The 24,570-nt window shown below is 33.8% G+C and overlaps 2 protein-coding genes across 2 annotated transcripts in view; both read right to left on the bottom strand.

The window, feature by feature from the left end:
- The window catches only part of LOC143070612 (fibrinogen-like protein 1), a 355,424-nt gene that overhangs the window by 242,105 nt on the left and 88,749 nt on the right, over positions 1-24,570 (bottom strand). The gene's annotated exons all lie outside the window — the stretch shown is intronic.
- Positions 676-24,570, bottom strand: LOC143072187 (uncharacterized). Its single transcript, XM_076247007.1, has 8 exons — positions 24,489-24,570; positions 24,084-24,230; positions 22,893-23,037; positions 18,112-18,225; positions 17,419-17,544; positions 9,256-9,366; positions 2,680-2,746; positions 676-1,923 (listed from the first exon to the last, which is right to left on the bottom strand). The coding sequence occupies exons 1-8, from the start codon at positions 24,489-24,491 to the stop codon at positions 1,854-1,856; spliced, it is 783 nt and encodes a 260-aa protein (XP_076103122.1). The 5' UTR covers positions 24,492-24,570; the 3' UTR covers positions 676-1,853.

The following is a 24,570-nucleotide window of genomic DNA, read 5'->3' as shown; positions in this document are numbered from 1 at the left end:
TTAAAACTTATTAGATAATAGCCAAAAACATTAAAATTGGCCAAAAATAGTCTTTTATATGCAATAACCCCTATGCGGGGGCCATCCGACAATTTTAACTCAAAAGTAACTAAGGTAGATCTTGTCAATCTGAACATTTGTCACCCTGTCAGATTTTCTCAATCTGTTACAGTTTCCAAGATGGCAGTTAATATTTGCATTTTACCCCTATGTTCTATTTTTAGCCTTGGCAGCCATGTTGGTTGTCCGGCAGAAATGTCGTTCACAACATTTAAACTAGTTACCCTAAGGATGATTGTGGCCAAGTTTGGTTCCATTTTGGCTTGGCAGTTTCAGAGAAGAAGATCTTTGAAAAAGTTAAAGGACTGACGATGACAGACGACGACGGACGCCAAGTGATAGAAATAGCTCACTTGGCCCTTTAGGTCAGGTGAGCTTAAAACTAGAAATTTATATACCTATAAATTTGCTTCCATTTGGTCTCATCAGTCAGGGTAGGAATCAAATTCATGGTTTCAAGAAATATCTATATCATCTGACTTTCCCTGAGACCTTCCTGGTTCTAAAAGTTAGTACATAATTGTTAATGTACATAACTATTCCAAACTTGAGCTTTTAATTTTTTAAAAATCATCAATTTTTATTTTCATTTCAAAAATTGTATTCAGAGGATATTTAATATTTGACAACAAATAAAAATAAATAATTCTAAGTTTAATTTAAACTGAACCAGGAAAGTTTCGACCTGCCAGTTAAGCATTAGGACATGCAAGTATTTACATATATATGAACATAAATACAATAAAAATTTGATGCCTGAAAACTGTAGAAGCAAGACAAAATACTCTACCAACTGAGGATTACCCCATACAATTTAGCTAATCTATTGGGAGTCCTCAAAACAAAATTATATACATAAAATAATATACAAAAAGGTGAGTTGACCAAAGAAATAAAAAACAATACCTTATATACAACAAACAAGCAAGTAAAATGTCATATGAAACAAGTATTAACTATTATATTAATTTTACACAGTATTTTCAGAAAATTTCCAAATCTTCAACTGTCCATGTTTTATGGGTGAACAGAACTTCAGCTGATAATGTGATTAAACTTTTGTTGTATACATCCTTTGTATAGTGTAATTCATTAGTTTGAAGTGCAGATTTTGAATATTCTATAGGAAAAGTATGATTTAAGGCGTATAATACAAGCATATCAATAACAATATAGACTAGCTACATCCCTTTTTGATATTTATCCCATGGCTTTTTTTCAAGATGCACTTTATATTTTCTTATCAAGTTAGTTATAAGAATAGAGGATGTGGTATGATTGTCAATGAGACAGTCATCTGGAAAGGTTCCAAGTACAAATAAAAATTTATCTACAGGTTACCGTACGGCTTTCAACAATGGACAAGAATCCACAACATAAAGTAAGCTGTAAAAAGCCCCTAAACAAGAAAATGTGACACAATTCAAGATAACAACAAACCTTTATAAATTTAGATTTACCTTTATAAATCAAGGCATCATGCATCCCCTGTAGGTCGATATTAACAGAGATTTTCATATACAATGCTATAAACCTCTTTATATAAGCAAAAGTAATACATGCATATAACTGCCAATAAGTGCACTCTAAATCTAAGACTACTTTTTAACTCATGTAATTTATATGAAAAGAGCAAAACCTAAGAAGATATAATTGTAACAGGATGCTGTTATAGATGTCCAAAGAAACACAAATTGAATTCTCCTTCAAATCAAAAACTATCTCCAGGGCCTGTATAATTCTAGAAATGCCCCTCAGGGCACTAACCTTGTATGATCAGTGAATGTGCCTTGCTAAAACATAGGGTAATCCATGATTACAAAGTTCGCCTCATCTGCAACATTCTTTGTACCTAAGACAAACCTATAAAACACAATAATTCATAAAAGTAAGAGCTTTACCTAAGGAGGGTCAACTATGCATGAAATGTAGGTCAAATTACATGATCCTAGACCATATAGTGACTGAGAAATGAACTTGACATAAACTTTAACCAAAGTCAATCAAGCATGAAATGTAGGTCAAATTGACCTATTTTGGTATGGATGCTGACAGGCTCCCAAAGTTACATCCCCACATCAAGTGACACGATCCTAGGTCATAAAGTATCCGAGAAATGAACTCGGATGTAAACTTTAACCAAAGTCAATAAAAGCATGAAATGTAGGTCAAATTGACCAATTTTGGTATGGATGCTGACAGGCTCCCAAAGTTACACTCCCACATCAAGTTATATGATCCTAGGCCACATAGTATCTAAGAAATGAACTTCGACGTAAACTTTAACCAAAGTCAATCAAGCATGAAATGTAGGTCAAATTGACCTATTTTGGTATGGATGCTGACAGGCTCGCAAAGTTACATCCCCACATTAAGTTACATGATCCTAGGCCACATAGTATCTGAGAAATGAACTCGGACGTAAACTTTAACCAAAGTCAATCAAGCATGAAATGGAGGTCAAATTGACCTATTTTGGTATTGATGCTGACAGGCTTGCAAAGTTACATCCCCACATCAAATTACATGATCCTAGGCCACATAGTATCTGAGAAATGAACTCGGACGTAAACTTTTAACCAAAGTTAATCAATGTGTACTTACATTTTTGATACTTACCAATCACTTGGTGTGAAAGTTGAAGGAGCCTTCCTTTTCCTCTTGCCAATTTTGAGTGATACAACTTCTATTAATTCATTATTATTATAGGTTCAAGATAGGAATTAAATATTAAACAAGATGAACTGTGAGCTATTACTCACAAAAGTCTACCCCCGCTAACCATATCATTATAGGATCTGCAAGTTCGTAAACAGGAAGTAGAAGAGCAGCAGACCTGAAAACCACTTACACAATACAGCACCCCAACCTGATACTTGATAACAAATATCTAATAGCTGTAATACATAGTAGTTGAGAAAAGTGTTACGAAAATTTTTCATTAATATCCCTGTCTAATTTATGTACTAAGTCCGTAAACAGGAAGTTGAAGAGCCACAGACCTGAAAACCGCTTACACAGTACAGCACCCCAACCTGATGCTTGATATCAAATATCAAATAGCTGTGATTCATAGTAGCAGAGAAAAGTCTTACGAAAATTTTTCATTAATACCCCTATGTCTAATATATGTACTAAGTCTGTAAACAGGAAGTAGAAGAGCGACAGACCTGAAAACCGTTTACATGGTACAGCACCACAACCTGATGCTTGATACCAAATATCTAATAGCTGTGATACATAGTAGTTGAGAAAAGTGTTATGAAAATTTTTCATTAATACCCCTATGTCTAATATATGTACTAAGTCTGTAAACAGGAAGTTGATGAGCGACAGACCTGAAAACCACTTACACGGTACAGCACCCCAACCTGATGCTTGATACCAAATATCTAATAGCTGTAATACATAGTAGCTGAGAAAAGTGTTACAAAAAAGTGTTACGGATGGACTGACAGAGGACGGACTGACTGACGGACGGACGGACAGAGGTAAAACACTATACCCCCCTCTCCTTCGGAGCGGGGGTATAATTATTACTGTTAATTTACTTAGCTGGCACTGATAACGGTAATTAAAGAGAAATTTAAAATATGACAGGTGTGTTTTTTCTTTTATATTGTCTTAATTACATGTACTTAGCCAAGTGGCATTTATAACCATGCTAATTTTTATTCCGATTAAGTTGATGCCCTGACCTCTTTTGATCTCTAGTTAACACTTGCCAATAATATAAACATACAGACCATGAAAAGAAAACTTGTTAAGTATGAAAATGGGAAAGAACAAGAGCAAAGTCGGCTCTGGACCTGCAGCGCTGGCACTTCATGGAAACATAGGTGCTTACCAATCGCAGCATAATAGTATGTAGCATTGGATAATAAAGGGAATTGTGAAAACAAAAGGAAATTGAGTACAGGTTTTTTATATATAAAATGCAAGAAATATGACAATTTTAGCATGATATACATCTATTAAATTTTGGCCTTGGCAGCCATGTTGGTTGCCCGTCAAGGACTACGGATATAATTTTAAAAATAGATACCATAAGGATGATTGTGGCCAAGATTGGTTCCATTTGGCCTGGTAGTTTCAGAGGAGAAGATTATTATTTGCGAAATTTAAACCTCGCTAACACTCGGGATTAAAATTTTACACAAACAATGCAACCCATGTTAAAATCTCCAATAAACCATGGCTGCCATGAATTATTTCTTAAATAGTCAAAAACGTTAAAATTGGCCAAAAATCATCATTTATGGGCAATAACCCCTTTGCGAGGGCATCCGACAATTTTGGCATAAATGGAACTTAGGTAGATTTTGACATTCTGAACATTTTTGCCTATGTCAGATTTTCTCTATCTGCAATGGTTTTCAAGAAATTAGTCAATATTTGCATTTTACCCCTATGTTCTATTTTTAGCCCTGGCGGCCATCTTGGTTGACTGACATGGACATCATACCCTAAGGATGATTGTGGCTAGGTTTCGTTCAATTTGGCCTGGCAGTTGCAGAGGAGAAGATTTTTGTAAAAAGTTAACGGACGACGACGAAGGACGCCAAGTGATGGGAATAGCTCAGTTGATCTTTCAGGTCAGGTGAGCTAATAAAAAGTGAAAGGGAACCAGGCATTACAAATTCCAGCCTAATTTTAAAATTTCAATTCAATCAGATGAAGCATTTTTGAATTAGTGTACAACATACAAGAAAAACGCATTTTTTTAACACCAAAGTCCCACAACTCTAGAACAACATATAGAAAAATCAGAAAAAAAACGAAAGAGAACCAGGCATTACCTATTCTAGCCTAATTATAAAATTTCGGATTAATCAGATGAAGCATTTTTGAGTTACTGTACGACATTCAAGAAAAATGGCATTTTTTGTAAAAATCAAAGTCCCATAACTCTGGACACATCGCAAAATTGGAAAAAACAAAAGGTAACCAGACATTACCAATTCCAGCCTAATTTTAAAATTTCAGTTCAATTGGATGAAGCATTTTTGAATTCATGAACGACATACAAGAATAAAGAGCTTGGCCGAGTGCACCATGATACGACCGCAATGGTCGACAAGTGTTCATTTGGGCAAGTGTTGACACACTTCTAAAGTGGACACAATAATATGCTTGACACAGTAATTTGCTGGACACAGAAATTACATTAGTACTAAAAAGCACCACTTTGGCCCCTAATAGGTTGGAAGAACTGCAAGTCCTAGCTCAAATCTGCTAAAATTCTCTATGTTGGAAATTTCATAAGGACTCTAAAGAAGAAAAAAAACCCTTTGAAATCGGACGAGAAATAAAAAAGTTTGTTTTTTGGGATTAAGCACCACTTTGGCCCCTAATAGCTCGGAAACGGTACAAGCTACGTTAAATCCGTCGAGACTCTACCAGTGCAAAAGTTCATAAGGAAAACAATGAAAAATGAAAAAATCAAAATGAAAATATGAAAAACAAAAATTTCATGAACAAAAAAGAGAAGTCCGTTTTAGCCCCTTTTAGCTCTGAAACCTTAAGTCCTAGCTCAAATCTGTAAAAATTCACTTTGTTGGAAAAAATATGACTACTTTTGACATAACTGAAAATCGAAATTGTCAATTTTATTTAATATAAAAAGAAATTCAGGTTTAAAGATATTTTTTAGCCTACAACTTTTGAAAATTTACTGGATTTTTTTTCCTTAACCCTTTCATGCCGAATGTATCCTTTTGGCACACCCGCGCGCATGCCGAATGTATCCTTTTGGCACCCCCGTGTAGATGCCGAATGTATCCTTAAGGATACATAGATTTCTATTTTTAGACGGTCACAGTGCAAACAGTAAAAATAACGTTTAAACATGTTTCTTGGCCCCGTTGCTCCATGGATGTTATGATAAACACCAAATGCATTCGATATTTTAGTATCGGGCGTAAAAACACTGTTAAAATATGTTTTTTCAAAGATTGTTGAGAAAAAAAAACCTCGTGAAAAACAAAATGGCGGAATCATAAACAATCGTGGTCAGGAGTTTCATTTCGAGTTGAAACATTGAGAAAACTTAACCTGCGGTCATGAAAGTCGTTTAACTTAAACAAAAGTAGTGATTGTACGTATATTTTGGAGTTGTGAGAAGGATATTTGTAAAACAACCTGAAATCGAGACTTTGATTGTCGCCATCAGGTGCACGACTGTAAATAATTATTTCTCGTTGCCGTTTGACAGTCAACCTTTCATTACCGATTGAGTCAGAGTCTTTTATCATCGTTTTAGACACTCTCAGGAGTCTGTAGTGCTACGGGTTTTATTTCTTTTCATTGAAAGGCTGTACTACAGTATGTAGGTCGACAAAACGAAAGTCCACTTCCATTTAAAATAGAACCGGATATTGACAAAATTGACAGCTGAGTCTATAAATAGTGCGGTTCATAAAAACACGTGTTGTTACATCTCATAGATTTATTATTTTACATAAAAGTGGTTTCGAAAGTTGAGACAATATTCTGCAATCTTATTCGTATTTTAATCGAGTGTAAATTATTTTCCATGATGTATCTCGTCTTGTGACAGAGGTTTTTAAAAGTCTTGTTCAGCATACAAAAATTTTAAAAGTTGTTTTGAAAAACAAATAATGTTGACAGAGCGTAAAAAAATCCTGAAAGATGCCAAGATGATTATTTTTATGCAACAAATTGTTTTCTTTATCATTTAAAAAAAAACATTGTCAAAGAAGGGAAGTGAAAAAATTATATTTTTTTTAGAAGGGAAGGGAAAATTATTTTTTTCAGAATTGGAAAGGGGGGGAAAACAATTTTTTTTTGCTGAAGGGAAGTGATTTTTTTTCCCCAAAGTGAAATAACATAAGGTGTTGTCTGTTGCTTCTGATTAATCTTGAGATGGCATCATTTATTATTGTAAAATAATACTGTTCCTGTATGTTTCTGAAAACAATATAGGGGTTAAATTTTTTGTTTTGGAAATTATGAGGAAGAACTCCCCCTCATGTTGCACACTAACACAAAAGATGAATGACCAGTGCGGCAGTGCCTAAAGTTTATTACAATTTGTAATGCCAATATAAGCAACCATTTTTAACACTAGGAAACATCTTTTTTGTGTTCAAAAAGGGACTTCAAATGGTATATAAATTGCTTCTTCTCTAAGATGCCAAGTCATATACATGTAGTAGTAAGGAGTAAGAGAAAACACTGATCAAATTGGAATTGGGATAGTGGGACCACATTAGGGTCTTGTAGCTGTCACCTTGTAAGTCAGTTTCTTAAATTAACACTGTTTATGGGACTAGTACACATAAGCAGGTATCTTCATACCACATTAATATATAGTCTTATATCATGTATATGTAAGTAACACTTGCTGCTGGATGTAAAAGATTAATTAATAGACTGGTAACAATGGTTATAGTATAACAACCTCACTCAAGTAATTTTTATTCACTTTTTGACAAACCATTCCATTAAATAACCCAACAATATAAACAGAAAATAAAAAAAAAATAGTTTCCATTGTCCTCACTAAATTTTAAAATCAAAATTTATGATATGAATCCTCCTATTCAATGAGTATGCAGCATTATAAACTAAAACAAATTTCATAGCTTCCAAATGTTATTACAAACTATATCATGCAGCTCCCTGGTGTAGCTTTCCATCAATGAATTTTAATACTGCATTTTGCAGTAAAACATGTACATGGTGTATTTTAATCCCTTTTTGGCAATAGTTTTCAACGACTTGCATCTGTGTGTACATATCATGAGTTTAAATAAAACAGTACCCAGTAGTTGTCTGCATATATTATCTTCTTTACCTCTACTGCATGTGATAAATAAATTTAACTATGATGAAAATAAATTTATAAAATATTGATTGCCAGCTTTTGGTATTTATTAGTGCTGCTTTAACAAACATCAGTTGATGTATTTGTCAATTTTATGTTATCTTATACATCCTAAATTTTGACTACATAGTTCAAATTTAATTTCAACAATTTTCAAAAAAAAAAATTCACTAGGCTCTTTATCTTGAGATACAGCTGAATATTTGCTTATTTGTAGTACATTTATTAATGCTTAAATATTTTTTTATATTATACAACCCCCATGACCCAAATCAAATTTATTTGAAATTTCATGGATTTAGAACTTTAAAAAAAAAAATCACTTTTTGGGTTCATTTACTTTTATTTATTGGAAATCTTTATCTCATTCACATGTGGAAGAATTAAGGCATTACTGGAGTTAAGTCATAAAGTAATGAAGTCCCATCGATTATTATTGCAATTAACAATTATTTTTAATTAGTTCAGTAATCGCACATCAACGTTGGGGGTATTATACAACTCGTCTCGAAGAGTTATTGTCCGTTATCGAGCCCGAGTTATCTTTCTTCTTTCGAAACCGTAAACAAATGGCGGCCAAAATCTACGTGAACGACAGTCTCGATTTACAAGTATTATTGCCAAGAAACGAAAACGGAAACGGGTTTTGAAAGAAAATAATTCAGTAGCTCATAGAAATAGAATTTTGAAACACACGTGTGCTTAAGAAATGTTGCCGAATGGAAGTGAAAGTGATATACGGTAGGCAATGACAAAAATTATCTTCCGACTCAATCAATCTACGTTTTCGACACGCGTTTTTAAGGTAAACTGCTTCTCACTCTATGAAAAGGTTACGGACGCTCAACCTATGATATTTATCTACATTTTATCAAAATTTGACGGCACAACTCGCTACGGTTCCCGAGTTTTCAATGACCAAAACTACGAGGTCGTTTTTGCTGAGGCACATGTCAAATTAATCCCGGTCAGGCAAACGGCTCGTGCAAATAAATTTCGGCCAGGGAATCCCGCGAAAAAAATAAATTCAGTAGTGAAAGTGTTAAATTGACGATTGTTGTTGGAAGGGACTTGGACAATATTCATGACATGGTCAAATTACAACTAGATGGAAAATTAGACGCCTTTTTCGTGCCACCGTGACAATAAGTGAAGGGCATATTGTTTATACTGATCCATCTGTCCGTTTGATGTTTTAGAACAAAATAAAACATAAATTATGGATGGATGGACAACAGAGAGACGATAGATAATGGATGAAAGTGCTTAGTGATGGCAAAAACTTGCAAGCCTTTCAGGCTAAGTGACCAAAACAGAAACCAATAATACAAATCAGCAATTCTTACTTTTCTTGTTTTCTTGCTTTTCAGCTACTTTACTGCTGCTTGGAGTATATATTTTTCTAGGAATTCTTTTCCTTTTTGGATAGGAAATTGGAGTTTCCATTGTTGGTAGATCTGCAAAAGATGAATATCATATTTGACAGATGTTTCACTATCAACTGTTTCATTACCAGGACCAAAATAAAAAAAATAATGTATGATCTGACAAAAAAAAAAAAAACAAGCTGTGTCAAGTCTTGTATTGCTGTTTTATATTTCAGAATATTTATGTGTCCGTGTCGTTACCAATTCCACTCTGAATGTAAATCATAATAATTTTGCGCTTGACACGAACCAGCTAGTAACTATTGCAAGAAAGGTAACTAGAGGCTCCAAGGAGCCTGTGTCGCTCACCTGTTTTCAAATTTGTCTAAATCTTTCTTTGAGGATGATTTCAGACCCACTGGCTTTATTTTCTAGATCTTGTCCTACTTAACATTTTTGCTGTTCAAACTTTCAATATATCTATAACAGTTTAAAAGATACTTTTTAAAGCACTAAAATCGGTGAAAATATAAAAATAGAGGATATGGTAATAAACAAGTAATAAACATTTAAGGGCAATAAATCCAATAACAAGTGGTCATTTGAACTGTGTGTAGAGCTTTTATTGCTGAACATATTTGCAATCTAAAATATTTTTTTTTCTATCTATAATCACTGTGCTTAAACAGCTGTGGGTAACTTAAGTTACCCACAGCCCAAGATGGCGCAAGACATCTTCTGTTAATATAGATTTTAGTTATTTTAAAGCAAAACAAAGTTGTTTAACGAAGATAAAGCTTTCAAGAAGATGTATATCAGTTTCGCCCGCACTAATAAAAGTAGAAATAACTCAAGTATAAAACAATAAGTCGAAAAACAACTGATTTTAAAAGTCCAAAAGAGGTACGTAACTTTTACAAGAGATATCCGTAACTTTTTTTACGTAATTTACAGAGATGTCCGTAACTTCATGATGTGTCTTTAACTTTTCTCAGAATTTATATTGTTATACACAAAAATATAAAGGTAAGCTATGAAATATCGTAAGTTGGTATACAACAACATTTAGTTACAGTAAAGAGTAAAGGTTAACGCCTTACTTATTCCCAAAAACGGCAAGGGGAATTCATAGTCAGAAGTTCCAATTTTCGAAACGATCCCTTAAAGCAAAACACTAAACCCCTTCAACATTTTTTATTCTAGATTATATGTGATATCACTCTGTCTGTTTTACTCATAAAATTACAGCAACACAGTACTGCAACATACATTTTTACAATAACAAACCACGGCTGTCCTTCATCAACTAGTTTAAGATGAATATTAAGAAGCCGAAAAATCTGAACATGTAGCTTAAATGTTTTTCTTCTATGCGGTGCCAATATTCAAATTTTCAGATGAAATTACAAAAGGGAATAAACCGTACATTAATACTGAAACAATGAAAATATCTTAGCCTTATTTTTTAAGAAACCAGGACTAGTTGGGTTAATAAACTTTCTTCATTATTTACTTGTGTTACTCATCGAAACATAGTGCAATTACATATATGTAATTTCAAATAGATTTGCCAGGATCACATTGTTGTTTTTCTTCAAACAGTTGAAAATAAAATTTCTACTGGGATAATGATTTATTGAGTTCTTTGAAACCCTGTCTCTCCTTCGGTATCTGTTAATAGTGGAAAATCACTGGTATAAAGCCGATGCCCGTAAATGCACTTACGGTTAGACGTAGATGGCATACGAAAATATGGGCATTATATTTTCTAGCTTTTAAGCCTATAAAATTGTTACAATTGTTGAATTTTGCAATTTAGGAAAAGGTCAGTGTCTCAAGATTTAATATAGACCAGAATCATGTTTATTATATGTCTAGCTATTTCATTTTTAAAGCTCTTAGTGAGCTGTAAGATGCGTGTACCTGCTGCTTTTTCTACAGTTTAGATGCCCTTAACTTGTAAAGCGGATGCATGTAACTTGCAGATCTAATGATTGTAAATTGCAGTAGCTGAAGTTTATTGCATGTTTAATGTACAAATTATCCTGTATTGGTACACAATTTTATGTTATATTTTCATGAACGTAGAGAGCGTGGCACTCTTCCTATACGAGGCATCGAATTTAACGTCCCTAATCTGACCGGACCTGACTGTGTATTTGTACATCCAGCACAGCTAAACGGACCAAAGTTAAGAGCTTAAGTTGGTATTATCCCCATGTTTGTGAGTGTCATTTTCTTCGGTGTCCGTGGAAAAGGAAAACAAATGTCAGATCATTATGTATAAAGAATCCTTATATACGCAAAAATTATGCATCCAAAGGCTACAACAGAAAAATTACCCACGGCCAGAGTTTTCGGTTAAGAAAAGTTACGGACATCTTTTGCCATTTTTAAAATTGTTCTTACGCTAAGCTAAGACAAAATGCATTACATTTTTTGTTTTCAGTTGATTATTTTGCCTTAGATACAATACATTGACAACTTGTAATGAATTATTAATGCGTAAATCTAAAGATATTTGATAAAATTAAAATCGCATTATTTTACGCCGCCATATTGGGCTGTGGGTAACTTAAGTTACCCACAGCCATTTAAGCACAGTGATAATAGTTTATGAGATAATAGCCAAAAGCATTCAAATTTGCCAAAAACTGTCATTTATGGCCAATAACCCCTATGCAGGAGTATCCAACAATTTTGACATAAATATAAATTAAATAGATCTTGTCATTCTGAACATTTTTGTCCTTGTCACATTTTCTCTGTTTGCAATGGTTTTTGAGATATTAGTCAATACAGTCGAACATGTTTTTCATTAACAGCCATATGTTTAATATATGTACTAAGTCCGTAAACAGGATGGCTTAGTATGACGGACAAAGGGACAGACAAAGTCCATGATTTGCTATTGGAAACCCCAGAAATTGGTAGGATCAAAATCTAAATTAGGAGGTGCACAATGGGAACATGTAACAAAGATTCTCTGACAGTTTCATGGAATTCCCTTCAGTAGTTTAGGGACGGAAGGATGAACGGACGGACACAACGAATACTATATACCCCGTTTTTTTAAGCGGGGGTAAAACTAAATAATGTATCAAATTATTACAATAAAATATCAATGAAAGACTCATTTTTTTTTTTTACAAAATTTTAAAAATAAAGATTGATAGTCATGTTACTGTAAAGGACAGTTGAAAGTATAATTAAAGAAATTGTTCATTGAAACTTTAGGCCAAATTGTAATATATGGACTGGCAGGCCACTCCAGAAGGCCCTCAGTGTCTTGAACTATTTCTTAAATATTGACCTTAATCACATGAAATATTTGTACAAGGTAAATAAATCCTTGTATCCACCTCATCAAAAGTCATAAATTGTATAATATACAATTATGACCTTCATGGAAAGTTAATACAGTCAAACCTGTGAAAACCGGACCCTGAGTAATCCGGTTTCCTGTCAATTCCGGCCGAAAATTAAAGTCCCACTTCCTTCCCTTAATATTCTTTGCAAAAATGTCCCTTGTAAACCGGACCCTGTCTATTCCGAATTCCGATCTAATTATCGAGTCCCAATACAGTAAATTACTTTAATTATTAATTGTCAAAACCGGTTTGGCCTTTTATCATAACGGTATTGATTGATGTCAATCAACTGATCAAGTCGACAGAGATCCAACCACTTTTGAAACGAAATAACTGCTATGGAAAATTAATCTTCAATGCCTACGGAGGAAACTTATGATGGACAGAAAAACAACTCGTGTTTATCAATTCAAACAATGTGGAGATTCCGACGCAAACAAAATCTGCGAAAGTGAAAATGAAGCCGCGAGCCAGAAACTTTAACTTCATATGAGTATTTCTTCACAAACATTAAATGTATGAATCATTTTTCAAATTCCAAAGATGATGGATTTCTTAACTTTCTCATACCAATGAGAGCAATGATTGAAGATGTTTCGTTCGTAGAAAAATGGTAAAAAGCAGGGACATGTCCAAATATATATTGTGTTCAAATCATCGGCACTCTAGGTTAAATAAAATTAGTTTCAGAATTTTCTATTATTCAATACACTAATTTATAATATGTCAGTAATCTACTGTACTATACAAGCTTATTATTTGTTAATTGCATGAAATATGCAGTTCTGTAAAATATCTGACGTCATGAACCACTGACTTCCTGTCAATCTGAAAACCTGAATAAACCGACCCACTGCCTAAACCGGCCCTTTTTGACGGTCCCAGAGGTGGCCGGTTTACACAGGTTTTACTGTATCCAAAATTGATAAATCGAGGAAGAGGTTATTTCCTGCGGGCATAGCCAAAGGGAAATTCCCCCTTTCGAGATTTAACAATTTTGGATATTAACTTTTCATGAAGGACATAATTGTTTTATTATACCACACTAAACATTGGACTTGTTTTAACCCATTTTACAAGCATCAGCGAAAAAGTTTCATTTCAAAAACTAACTAGTCTTTGAGACTTTCAGGAAATTTACCAAAGTTGGAATTGCAACTTTTGGAATCAGAGCATTTCAAAATATTTCATTAGTTTTTATGATATATATATATGGTAAGTCTTGTAGAATGATTCCAAAAATCAAGCAGTCTTTTTAAGACTTTCAGAAAATTTACAAAACTTGGAATTGCAATTTTTTGAAATCTTTGTGTTCCATGTAATTCCAATAAATAAAATGTAGCAAAAGAGATTAATTGCAAGTTAAATTTTGAAAAATTAATGAGTCTTTGAGACTTTCAGGAAATTTACCAAAAATGGAAATCTGAACATTCAAAAATATTTTGTTTGTTTTTGCAATGTAAGAATAGTAAGTTTTGAAGAACATTTTCAAAGATTTGCCAGTCTTTGAGACTTTCAGGAATTTTCTTAAAACTGGCATTGGCATTTTTTAAAAATCCAAGTGTGCATATCTTTTTATATGTTATTGTAAAACACAATTAGTTTCAAGGAACATTTCCAAAATTTAAACAGTCTTTGAGACTTTCAGGAAATTTACCAAAGTTGGAATTGCCATATTTGGAATCCAAACATACAGTATTGTTCCAACTGTTATACTAATACATAATAAAAAGCTTCGCCGAGCGCAGCATGATACGACCGCAGTTGTCGACAAGTGTTCATTTGGGCAAGTATTGACACACTACTAAAGTGGACACAATAATGTGCTGGACACAGTAATTTGCTGGACACAGTAATTTGCTGGATACAGTAATTAGCTGGACACAGTAATATACTGGACACAGAAATTAAGACCCTTGTAGCAGGGAAACCGTAAGTCCCAGCTTAAATTTGGAGAGAATCAAACGGGATGGAAATTTGTTAAGGAATCCAAACAAAAAAAATGTTGTAATTTGACGAGAAATAAAAAAGTTCTATTTTTGGAGTTAGCACCACTTTGGCCCCTAATAGCTCGGAAACGGTAAAAGCTATGTTAAATCCGTTGAGACTCTACCGGTGCGAAAGTTCATAAGGAACATAATGAAAAAAACAAAACCAAAATAAAATGAACCAGATGCTCCGCAGGGCGTAGCTTTATACGACCGCAGAGGTTGAACCCTGAACGGTTGGGGCAAGTATGGACACAACATTCAAGCTGGATTCAGCTCTAAATTTGGATTGTGATTAAATAGTTGACACAGCATAGGTTTCTGACACAGAATGAATGTGTTCTAATGAACTTAAAATTTTTGTTTTCTCTTAGAGCAATTCACTATGCTGTTGAATATTAATCCTCTCAAAACAAGAATGTGTCCTCAGTACACGAATGCCCCACTCGCACTATCATTTTCCATGTTCAGTGGACCGTGAAATTGGGGTAAAAACTCTAATTTGGCATTAAAATTAGAAAGATCATATCATAGGGGACATGTGTACTAAGTTTGAAGTCGATTGGACTTAAACTTCATCAAAAACTACCTTGACCAAAAACTTTAACCTGAAGCGGGACAGACGGACGGACGAACGGACGAACGGACAGAAGGACGGACGCACAGACCAGAAAACATAATGCCCCTCTACTATCGTAGGTGGGGCATAAAAATGTTTGAAAATTTTTTTTTTTTATTTATGAAATTTCAAATGAGAAAAATTGAACCCAATTTTTTTAATCACATCCCCCTTTCCCTTATTCCAAAACTAATCTCAATTAAAATTTCTAATGGAGTTTGCAACAATAACTACTCATTTAAATACATCATAAAATATTAAGATGTAAAAAAAACTGCTTGTTATCACTGAATGTTATTTATTATAATTTATCAGTTGGTAGTAAAAAGTGAATATACATTGTATATTGTATATAACAAAGATTTAAGTTGATTCTGAACAAAGAGAGATAACTCCAATTAAAAAAAAATCTTGCTATTGCACAATATTTTGCAATTAGATATTTCTTGCTTACTATTCTGGACAAAGAAAGATAACTCTAATTAAAAAAAAATTTGCTATTTCACAATATTGTGCAATTAGATATTTCTTGCCATTGCGCAATACTGTGCAATTGAAAAGACTTGCTATTGCACAACACTTAATATAATAATTTTAGATCCTGATTTGGACCAACTTGAAAACTGGGCTTATAATAAAAAATCTAAGTACATTTTTGGATTCAGCATATCAAAGAACCCCCAAGATTTCAATTTTTGTTGAAATCAGACAAGTTTAATTTTGGACCCTTTGGACTTTAGTGTAGACCAATTTGAAAACAGGACCAAAAATGAAGAATCTACATACACAGTTAGATTTGGTATATCAAAGAACCCCATTTATTCAATTTTTGATGAAATCAAACAAAGTTTAATTTTGGACCCCGATTTGGACCAACTTGAAAACTGGGCCAATAATCAAGAATCTAAGTACATTTTTAGATTCAGCATATCAAAGAACCTAACTAATTCATTTTTTGTCAAAATCAAACTAAGTTTAATTTTGGACCCTTTGGACCTTAATGTAGACCAATTTGAAAACGGGACCAAAAGTTAAGAATCTACATACACAGTCATGACAGTTAGATTCGGCATATCAAAGAACCCCAATTATTCAATTTTGATGAAATCAAACAAAGTTTAATTTTGGACCCTTTGTGCCCCTTATTCTGTTGGGACCAAAACTCCCAAAATCAATACCAACCTTCCTTTTATGGTCATAAACCTTGTGTTTAAATTTCATAGATTTCTATTTACTTATACTAACGTTATGGTGCGAAAACCAAGAAAAATGCTTATTTGGGTCCCTTTTTGGCCCCTAATTCCTAAACTGTTGGGACCTAAACTCCCAAAATCAATACCAACCTTCCTTTTGTAGTCATTAACATTGTGTTTAAATTTCATTGATTTCTATTTACTTAAACTAAAGTTATTGTGCGAAAACAAAGAATAATGCTTATTTGGGCCCTTTTTTGGCCCCTAATTCCTAAACTGTTGAAACCTAAACTCCCAAAATCAATCCCAACCGTTCTTTTGTGGTCATAAACCTTGTGTCAAAATTTCATAGATTTCTATTAACTTAAACTAAAGTTATAGTGCGAAAACCAAGAAAATGCTTATTTGGGCCCTTTTTGGCCCTTAATTCCTAAAATGTTGGGACCAAAACTCCCAAAATCAACACCAACCTTCCTTTTGTGGTCATAAACCTTGTGTTAAAATTTCATAGACTATGTTAAATCCGTTGCAATATTACAGTTGCAGAATTTCATAAGGAACCTCGGCTCGGGAAATTTCACAGTCCCTTGACTGGTATTTTTCGCAAATACCCCTCCATAACATGATATATCTGTTCAAAATACCATGCCACTGCTAGACTTGGTACCCATAATGGGAGGTCATACTGTTGGAACCAACTTCCTATTGTAAATAGTTTGGAAGATTTCACCATTTTCTGCCTATCTCAAAAACGAAATTTCGCTCATAAATTTGCCCTAGGGCATGAATTTCATACCCTGATCACATACTCTAACATGCTACCAAGTTTCAAGTTTCCGTCATTTCTAGTTTCTGAGATTTTGCATGACATTACATACATACAAACAGACGGACTGCATAACATACATGACATAATCCCCCCGCTTTCGCTTAGCAGGGGGGATAAAAACAGCACTTGACAATATTTATACCCTCTTCTTCATTGATAATATTCTCTTCTGAATCGATGAACTGTTCCCTCTCAAAATCTTCTTCTGCCTCTACACCTTCCATCTGAGTATTTCTATCTTCTTCTCTGTCTATTTCTAACTCTTTCTCTGAATAAGGAAAGATATTTCATTAACTAACATAAATTGCTTACCTGGATAGTCTTAACCAAACATATCAATGGCTAAATATAGCAATTTTAATGCCGTTTTAATTTTTTTTGTGTGATCTATGCATTCTTTTAGTAACAATTTTGAAGATGACTGAATAAAAAAAAAACTAGAGGCTCAGATGAGCATCAAGAATTGCCCATGGCAGCCAATTTTGTTGTCCAATCAGGACGAAATGAGGCAATTTTATAACAGACCTTACATAGATGCATCCTGCCAAGTTTGATTCCATTTAGCCCAGCGGTTTCAGAGGGGAAGATTAAAGTGTGATAAGTTATGATAGATGTTTCATGGTGGCAAAAGCTCACATTACCCTAATAATAATCTATAAAGCAATCAACAATGCTCATCTTTCATACATGTTGTCTGAAATAAATTAAATATTCTGCAATCATGGACTAATGCACAACATAATACATTAATCATTCAATTATTAAACAGAAATCAAAAACACATGTTTCTGAATTCACAATTCCATTTGTTTCTTTGGTAAAACTCTAAATTTACCTGAATCAGAGTCCAAAATGCATTGCAGTTGTTCTATTACCCTGGGCCTACTTATGACGTACTGCATCACCACAGATGGATTTGCATCTGCAAATCTGGTCCATTTTTCTTTAACTGAAAATATAAGATTTTCATCCAATGATAAACAGAGGACAGGTCTGAGCTTTTTTTTTGCAAAGGTTTATTTTGCCTCTCAAGCTTAAAATGACTTAATTGACAGTCCAAAATAACATTTGAAATTACAGATAATTTTATCAATACAAACTGAGGTGCTCAACAACCTACTTTGTTGACTACTCAATAACCTATATTGTGGTCAACACAGGAATTGTGTTACCAGTAGCTTGCTTCATACAGTAATGTGTTTGATATGCTTACTTTCTTGACAGTCTAACTTGCTTGCCACGATTATGTTGGTAGTTCACTATTATTGAAATATATTGGAAATCAGAATTAGAATAAACAGCTGCGCCACAAGTGCAATATACGCCCATTCCGAATTTTTTTTATAGTTCATTTCAAAACATATGCAGTGGAACCTGTCTTATCCGACACACCTCGGGACCAGAGAAATATGTCAGATTGGACAGGGTGTCGGAATACTCGGGTTTCACATTTGATAAAAGTGAAATAAGCCTGTAAGATACAAACGTGGGCAATAACACCCAAAATAGGTTTTACTAAGGAGATCCTTTAAAGAAAAATAGTGTTTATGAAACATTACACCACATCAAGTACGAATTCCCAAGATCTCGTAAATATTTAGTACGATAAATTTCAGTGAGATTGACAAGTTCTTAGAACATTTACAGTGTTAGTCTTCATCAATTGTTTAACTATTTTCCCAGTCATGGTTATTTGTATCATTTAGTCGGAATATCGTCTTCGACACTGGTTACATAAAGTAAACTGTCAAAATGAAAGCGTTTCACAGTCCAATTAGCAATATTTCTTCGTCTGGATTTTTTTCCCCAACAATTTACTCACATTGAATTAAGAAAGACATTATGAAAAGTATGTATTAAGATTTATATATTTTCCATATGTTGTAGAAATGTTTTTATCCCGTACTGAGCCTCAAATTTCCTATCCGATCAATAAAAAATAACAAGATATTTGTGTACACAGGTAATGGATTAAATTACCTTTAAATGCATGAAATACACCTGACTGAATTATGATTACCTTGTTTATAAATTGATTAAGGAGATCAAAGGGTCGGATTAAACAAGTATAATTAGAGTACTTATGAAGGCTGGGACTTGAAAATGCTGTCGGATTACGGAGTAGACGGGTGACGGAATACAGAAGATTTTTTAACAAAGAATGTTAAAGAAAACTTTCGGGACCAGTAAATTTTGTCAGATTTCACAGGATGTCGGAATATTCAGGTGTCGGATTAAGCAGATTCGACTGTAATTATCAGATCATGTCTATTTCAAACAAAACAAAAGAAGAAACACTATGTGAATTTTAAAAGCAAACAGACAATTATTTTTATAAAAATAAAATTTAATAAAATAATGAAAAAAATAATAAATTAAATATAGAACCAAAAAAAATCTAAATGAAAATAGGAAAAAAATATTCTTTAGTTATTCACAAAAAAAAAGTAAGTTACTTAGTCCGCTCCCAACTCCAGAACTCTAAAAGGACAATAGGGAAAATAACAAAAACCAAAGGCATTTACTCTACATAGGACCTACATGTAACATCATGTTAAAATTTAGTAAGAATTGGTCAAAGTAAACTTGAGTTTTTGTGAAAAATGTCAATTTTCAATGAACAAAGTCCCATAACTCTTGAACGACAAAAGTGAAAATCAATGAACCGTAACAAGACTCAAACTCAATCTGTAACATCAATAAATATCTATATACCAAAAATCAGTTCAATATCTCAAGGTGTTTAGTAAAAAAGTCTGGAAAACTGGTTGTTGCGCAACAAGTCAGAATGACAAACAAGGGTAAAACTTAAAACTATATGTCCCGACCACTTTGGTAACTTCCGTAAAAATTATTCAACCACAACCAAAGTAGAACTTAATCTGTAACTTCTCATGATAAGACCACATACCAAAAATATAATCAATTGGTTGAACATTACAAAAAAAAGTGTGGAATACTTAAAATTCACTGTAATTTTGTATGTATAGAAATATTTTATATTTTGGGCCACTTTTACCTTTTACCTATGTCTTTTACTTTTTATTGTTTTGTATGTTTTATATTTGGTTTGTTTAGCCCCACTGCCAGTGGTTTTACATTTACAATTTCTTTGATATTGAATTTTCTATGTCCAAGGGCCGTAGCTTCCGTGAAAATCATTGAACCGTAACCAAACTCTAACTTAATCTGTAACTCTTCATAATAAGGCTACATACCAAAGATATTATCATTTGGTTGAAGCATTACCAAAATAAAGAGCTACGCCAAGCGCAGCATGATATGACCGCAGTGGTCGAACAGGTGTTCATTTGGGCAAGCATTGACACACTACTAAAGTGGACACAATAATATGCTGGACACAATAATATGCTGGACACAGTAATATGCTGGACAGAGAATTCTGATTAGTAATAAAAAAACTTTTTTTTGTTTTTTTTTTTATTTAGCACCACTTTGGCCCCTTATAGCTCGAAAACGGTAAAAGCTATGCTAAATCTGTCGTACTCTACTGTTGCGAAAGTTCATAAGGAACATAAAGAAAAACTAGAAAATGTGTCTGTAAGCCACAGATGCCCTGCCATTAAGATCAATATGAGGTTCCATGTTGTCTCATGTAAAAATTTACCAAAATGCTGCTGAAAAGAGCTGTATGGCAAATTTAAACCAAAGTCACTCAAGCATAAGATATGTCAAAGTGACCAAAAAGAGGTCAAACTGTGCTGCACTGTGCAAGAATACTACAACAGTGTAATATCATTGATACACTACCACAGATTCTGAGAAATGGCAGTAAATGCAAAACTTAACCAAAATCATTCAAGCATAAAATGTAGGTCATGGTATTCTAGAAGATGCTGAACTGTGCTGCACTATGCAAGGACACTACAATACATTAATATCATTGATATACTACATTAGGTTCTTGAGAAATAATCCTCGACACAAAACTTTACCAAAATCACTGAAGCATAAAATGTAGGTCATAGTGACCAAAAAGATGCTGAACTGTGCTGCACTAAGCAAGAACACTACCAATAGTCTAATATCATTGATACACTACCATAGGGTTCTGAGAAATGGACCTATACACAAAACATAACCAAAACCACTGAAGCATAAAATGAAGGTCATATTGACCAAAAAGATGCTGAACTGTGTTGCACTAAGCAAGAACACTACAACAGTCTAATATCATTGATGCACTACCATAGGGTTCTGAGAAATGGACCTAAACGCAAAACTTAACCAAAATCACTCAAGCATAAAATGTAGGTCATAGTGACCCAAAAGATGCTGAACTGTTGAACTGTGTTACACTACATAGGAACACCACAGTGGTGAAATATCATTCATATATTACAATAGGTTTCTTCACAATGGTCATTTATGAAAAAAGTTATTGAAGTCAATCAAGCATGAAATGTAGGTCAAATTGACCCAAATGTTGTTGATCAATGTAGTACTATTTAAGAAGAATATACTGATGAAATATCATTGGTACATCATTATCACATTCTGAGAAATGGACCTTAACGCAAAACTTAACCAAGATCGGGACAGACGGACGTACATACGTATGTACGGACGGACAAGGGTAAATCTATATGCCCCTTTCACTTCGTGGCGGGGCATAAAAAACAAAACCAAAATAAGATGAAAAATAAAAATTTGACGAACAAAAAAGAGAAGTCTTTTTTAACCCCTTTTAGCCCCTTATAGCTCAGAAAATGTAAGTCCTAGCTCAAATCTGTTAAAATACACTATGTTGGAAATTCATAATTTGCTGTTATACATTTTGAAATTGTTTAAAACACTAAGGTTTTTCTACTTCAAGGCATAGGATTTCCTTGGTCTTATTTTGGTGCCCTGTTTCGGTATATTTTGGGTTTATAAGCTCTTCAACTTTATAGTGATTTTGGATTTGCATAGTTTTAGATACATGTAAGAGCGTCACTGATGAGTCTTTTATAGACGAAACGCGCGTCTGGCGCAGAAAAAATCTTGCCTTGAACTTTGATGTGATTTATTTTTTTAACACCATGATGGTTTTCACTGCTGGTGGAGGTATTCTTCCTAGAGGTTAACCCGCTCCGCTAGTCAACACTTCGGTGCTGACGTGATTCATCAAACTAAATGTGCTGTTATAAATTTTGAAATTGTTTAAAACAATAAAGTTTTTCTACTTCAAGGCATAGGATTTCCTTGGTCTTATTTTGGTTCCCTGTTTCGGTATATTTTGGGTTTATAAGCTCTTCAACTTCATAGTGATTTGGATTTGCATAGTTTTAGATAAGAGTGTCACTGATGAGTCTTTTATAGACGAAACACTCGACTGGCGCAGAAAAAATCTTGCCTTGAACTTTGATGTGATTTTGGTTTTTTTTATGACTGGAAAATGTAATTTTAAGAATCATGAGAATTGAATGCAGATTTTTTGCATTTTATGGGCGTGTAAAAGCGTTGACCGTGCGCACATTTTTTGTATGAAGCGCTTCCACGCTTTATATAAAATGTGCTTCGGTCAACGCTTTTACACGCCGATAAAGTACAAAAAATATGCATTCAATTCTTAAATCAATGTGCATATAAACATGATAAACATCATAAACTCACAAGATTCCACAGGTGCACACGTCTTTCTTGTTATGAAATTTTTTATCCAGGTGTAAAGTCTATTCTTTTCTTTCCTTTTCCTTGAATTCTGTCCACAACTGTCCTTCTCATCTAGAGGGGGACTGTCATACTTGGTTCCTACTTCCTAAAGATAACACACATGAAAATCAATATTCAGCAGTTACAAAACTGTACACTAAATAATAATATACATGTATGTATGCAAGAGCAAAACAAGAAATCTGTGTGAACTGATGCTTATTAGTGATACTCCGCTCCCGAACTTTGGCGCTAAATACGGAAAATTGAATAATAGATAGAAATAAAATTGTATAATAATAACATCATGAAATAATGGGTGAGATATCACTGATGAAGATGCGTGTCAAAATTCTTTCAAATCTCCTTCCCAAGGGTATGAAGTTAAACTTGTAAATGTATTGAGTCTGCAATGAAATTCTTGTTCCATATTAAATCTAACTTGAAACTATGAGCACAACTCTATACCCCACCCCTTTTTCCCTCTCACTTGCCTAACCCTATAAGTCATGAGACTTACATCTGATATCGCAAGAAGTTCATCTTCCAATGATACAACCACCTAGGCTCTACAGTACAAAAGCTATGACATGAAGAACATGAAGAAGAAAAGCTTTAAAAATTATAAAGAAAAAAGTGGATGACATTTTACTATCATGAAGGTCAAGGGTCACATTGACCTAAATTTGGTACGTGACACATCATCTTCGTTTTGCTATCATGAAGATCAAAGTCAAGGTCATTGTGACATAATTTCATTCGTGACACATCCACCTCCCGTATATGATTCATCCACATACCAAGTTTGATAATCCTACAATGTAGGTACTAAGGTACAAAAGTTCTGCTCAGGACAATGAGCAGGACGGATGGACAGACAGACAGACAGACAGAGGTGATTCCTATATACCCACACAAACTTCATTTGATGGGGTATAAAAACGTCAAATAATGCCTTCAAGTTTTTACATGATGTTAACAGTCTACAAACAAACATTTGGAACCATCTTATATTCTTACAGGGTATAAAAAATTGTCATGCATGTCCATCAGACAAACATATATTCCTAAAATAGAACAACAGTAAAAACAGCAGTCTACATGTAGTCAAAATCTTTTTACTACCTGTCTATATCCTACTATAGTACAAACCTGAACAATGTCAGTTTCTGTTTTCATTTCCAGATATATTTTTAAAATATATATCTCCAGGGGTGATGTCTTTGGTGTTTTTTTTATGACTTCCATCAATTTTTCTTCAAACAAGATAAATGGGGATGTAGGTGCCATGCTCATAAACTATAAAAAAAAATAAACACAGATTTGTTACAACAATATCATCTTTTGAGGAGAAACACGTCACATTTCAGCAATGCGTATTGCACACATATTTGTGTCAGGATGTTAGTGCTAGTCACTACAGATACATGTAGTGAATACGGCAATAGTGAATAATCAACAATAAGGGATTCTACACTTCAAGAGGATTTTCCAACTGAAGTGGTTCATCTGGTAAAGGTGGAAAATACGGGGGGGAGGGGTCCGCCACTGTCTCACCATTTCTCCATAATTATTTTTATGGTTGTGTTTCCTATTCTTATCGTTGCGTTTTGTTGTTAGCGCCTTATGACAAATCCAT

The sequence above is a fragment of the Mytilus galloprovincialis genome, chromosome 4 (genome assembly GCF_965363235.1).
Source record: "Mytilus galloprovincialis chromosome 4, xbMytGall1.hap1.1, whole genome shotgun sequence".
Classification (NCBI taxonomy): Eukaryota; Metazoa; Mollusca; class Bivalvia; order Mytilida; family Mytilidae; genus Mytilus; species Mytilus galloprovincialis.
The sequence above is the reverse complement of the archived record's forward strand: the minus strand, read 5'-3'. Positions and strand labels throughout refer to the sequence as shown.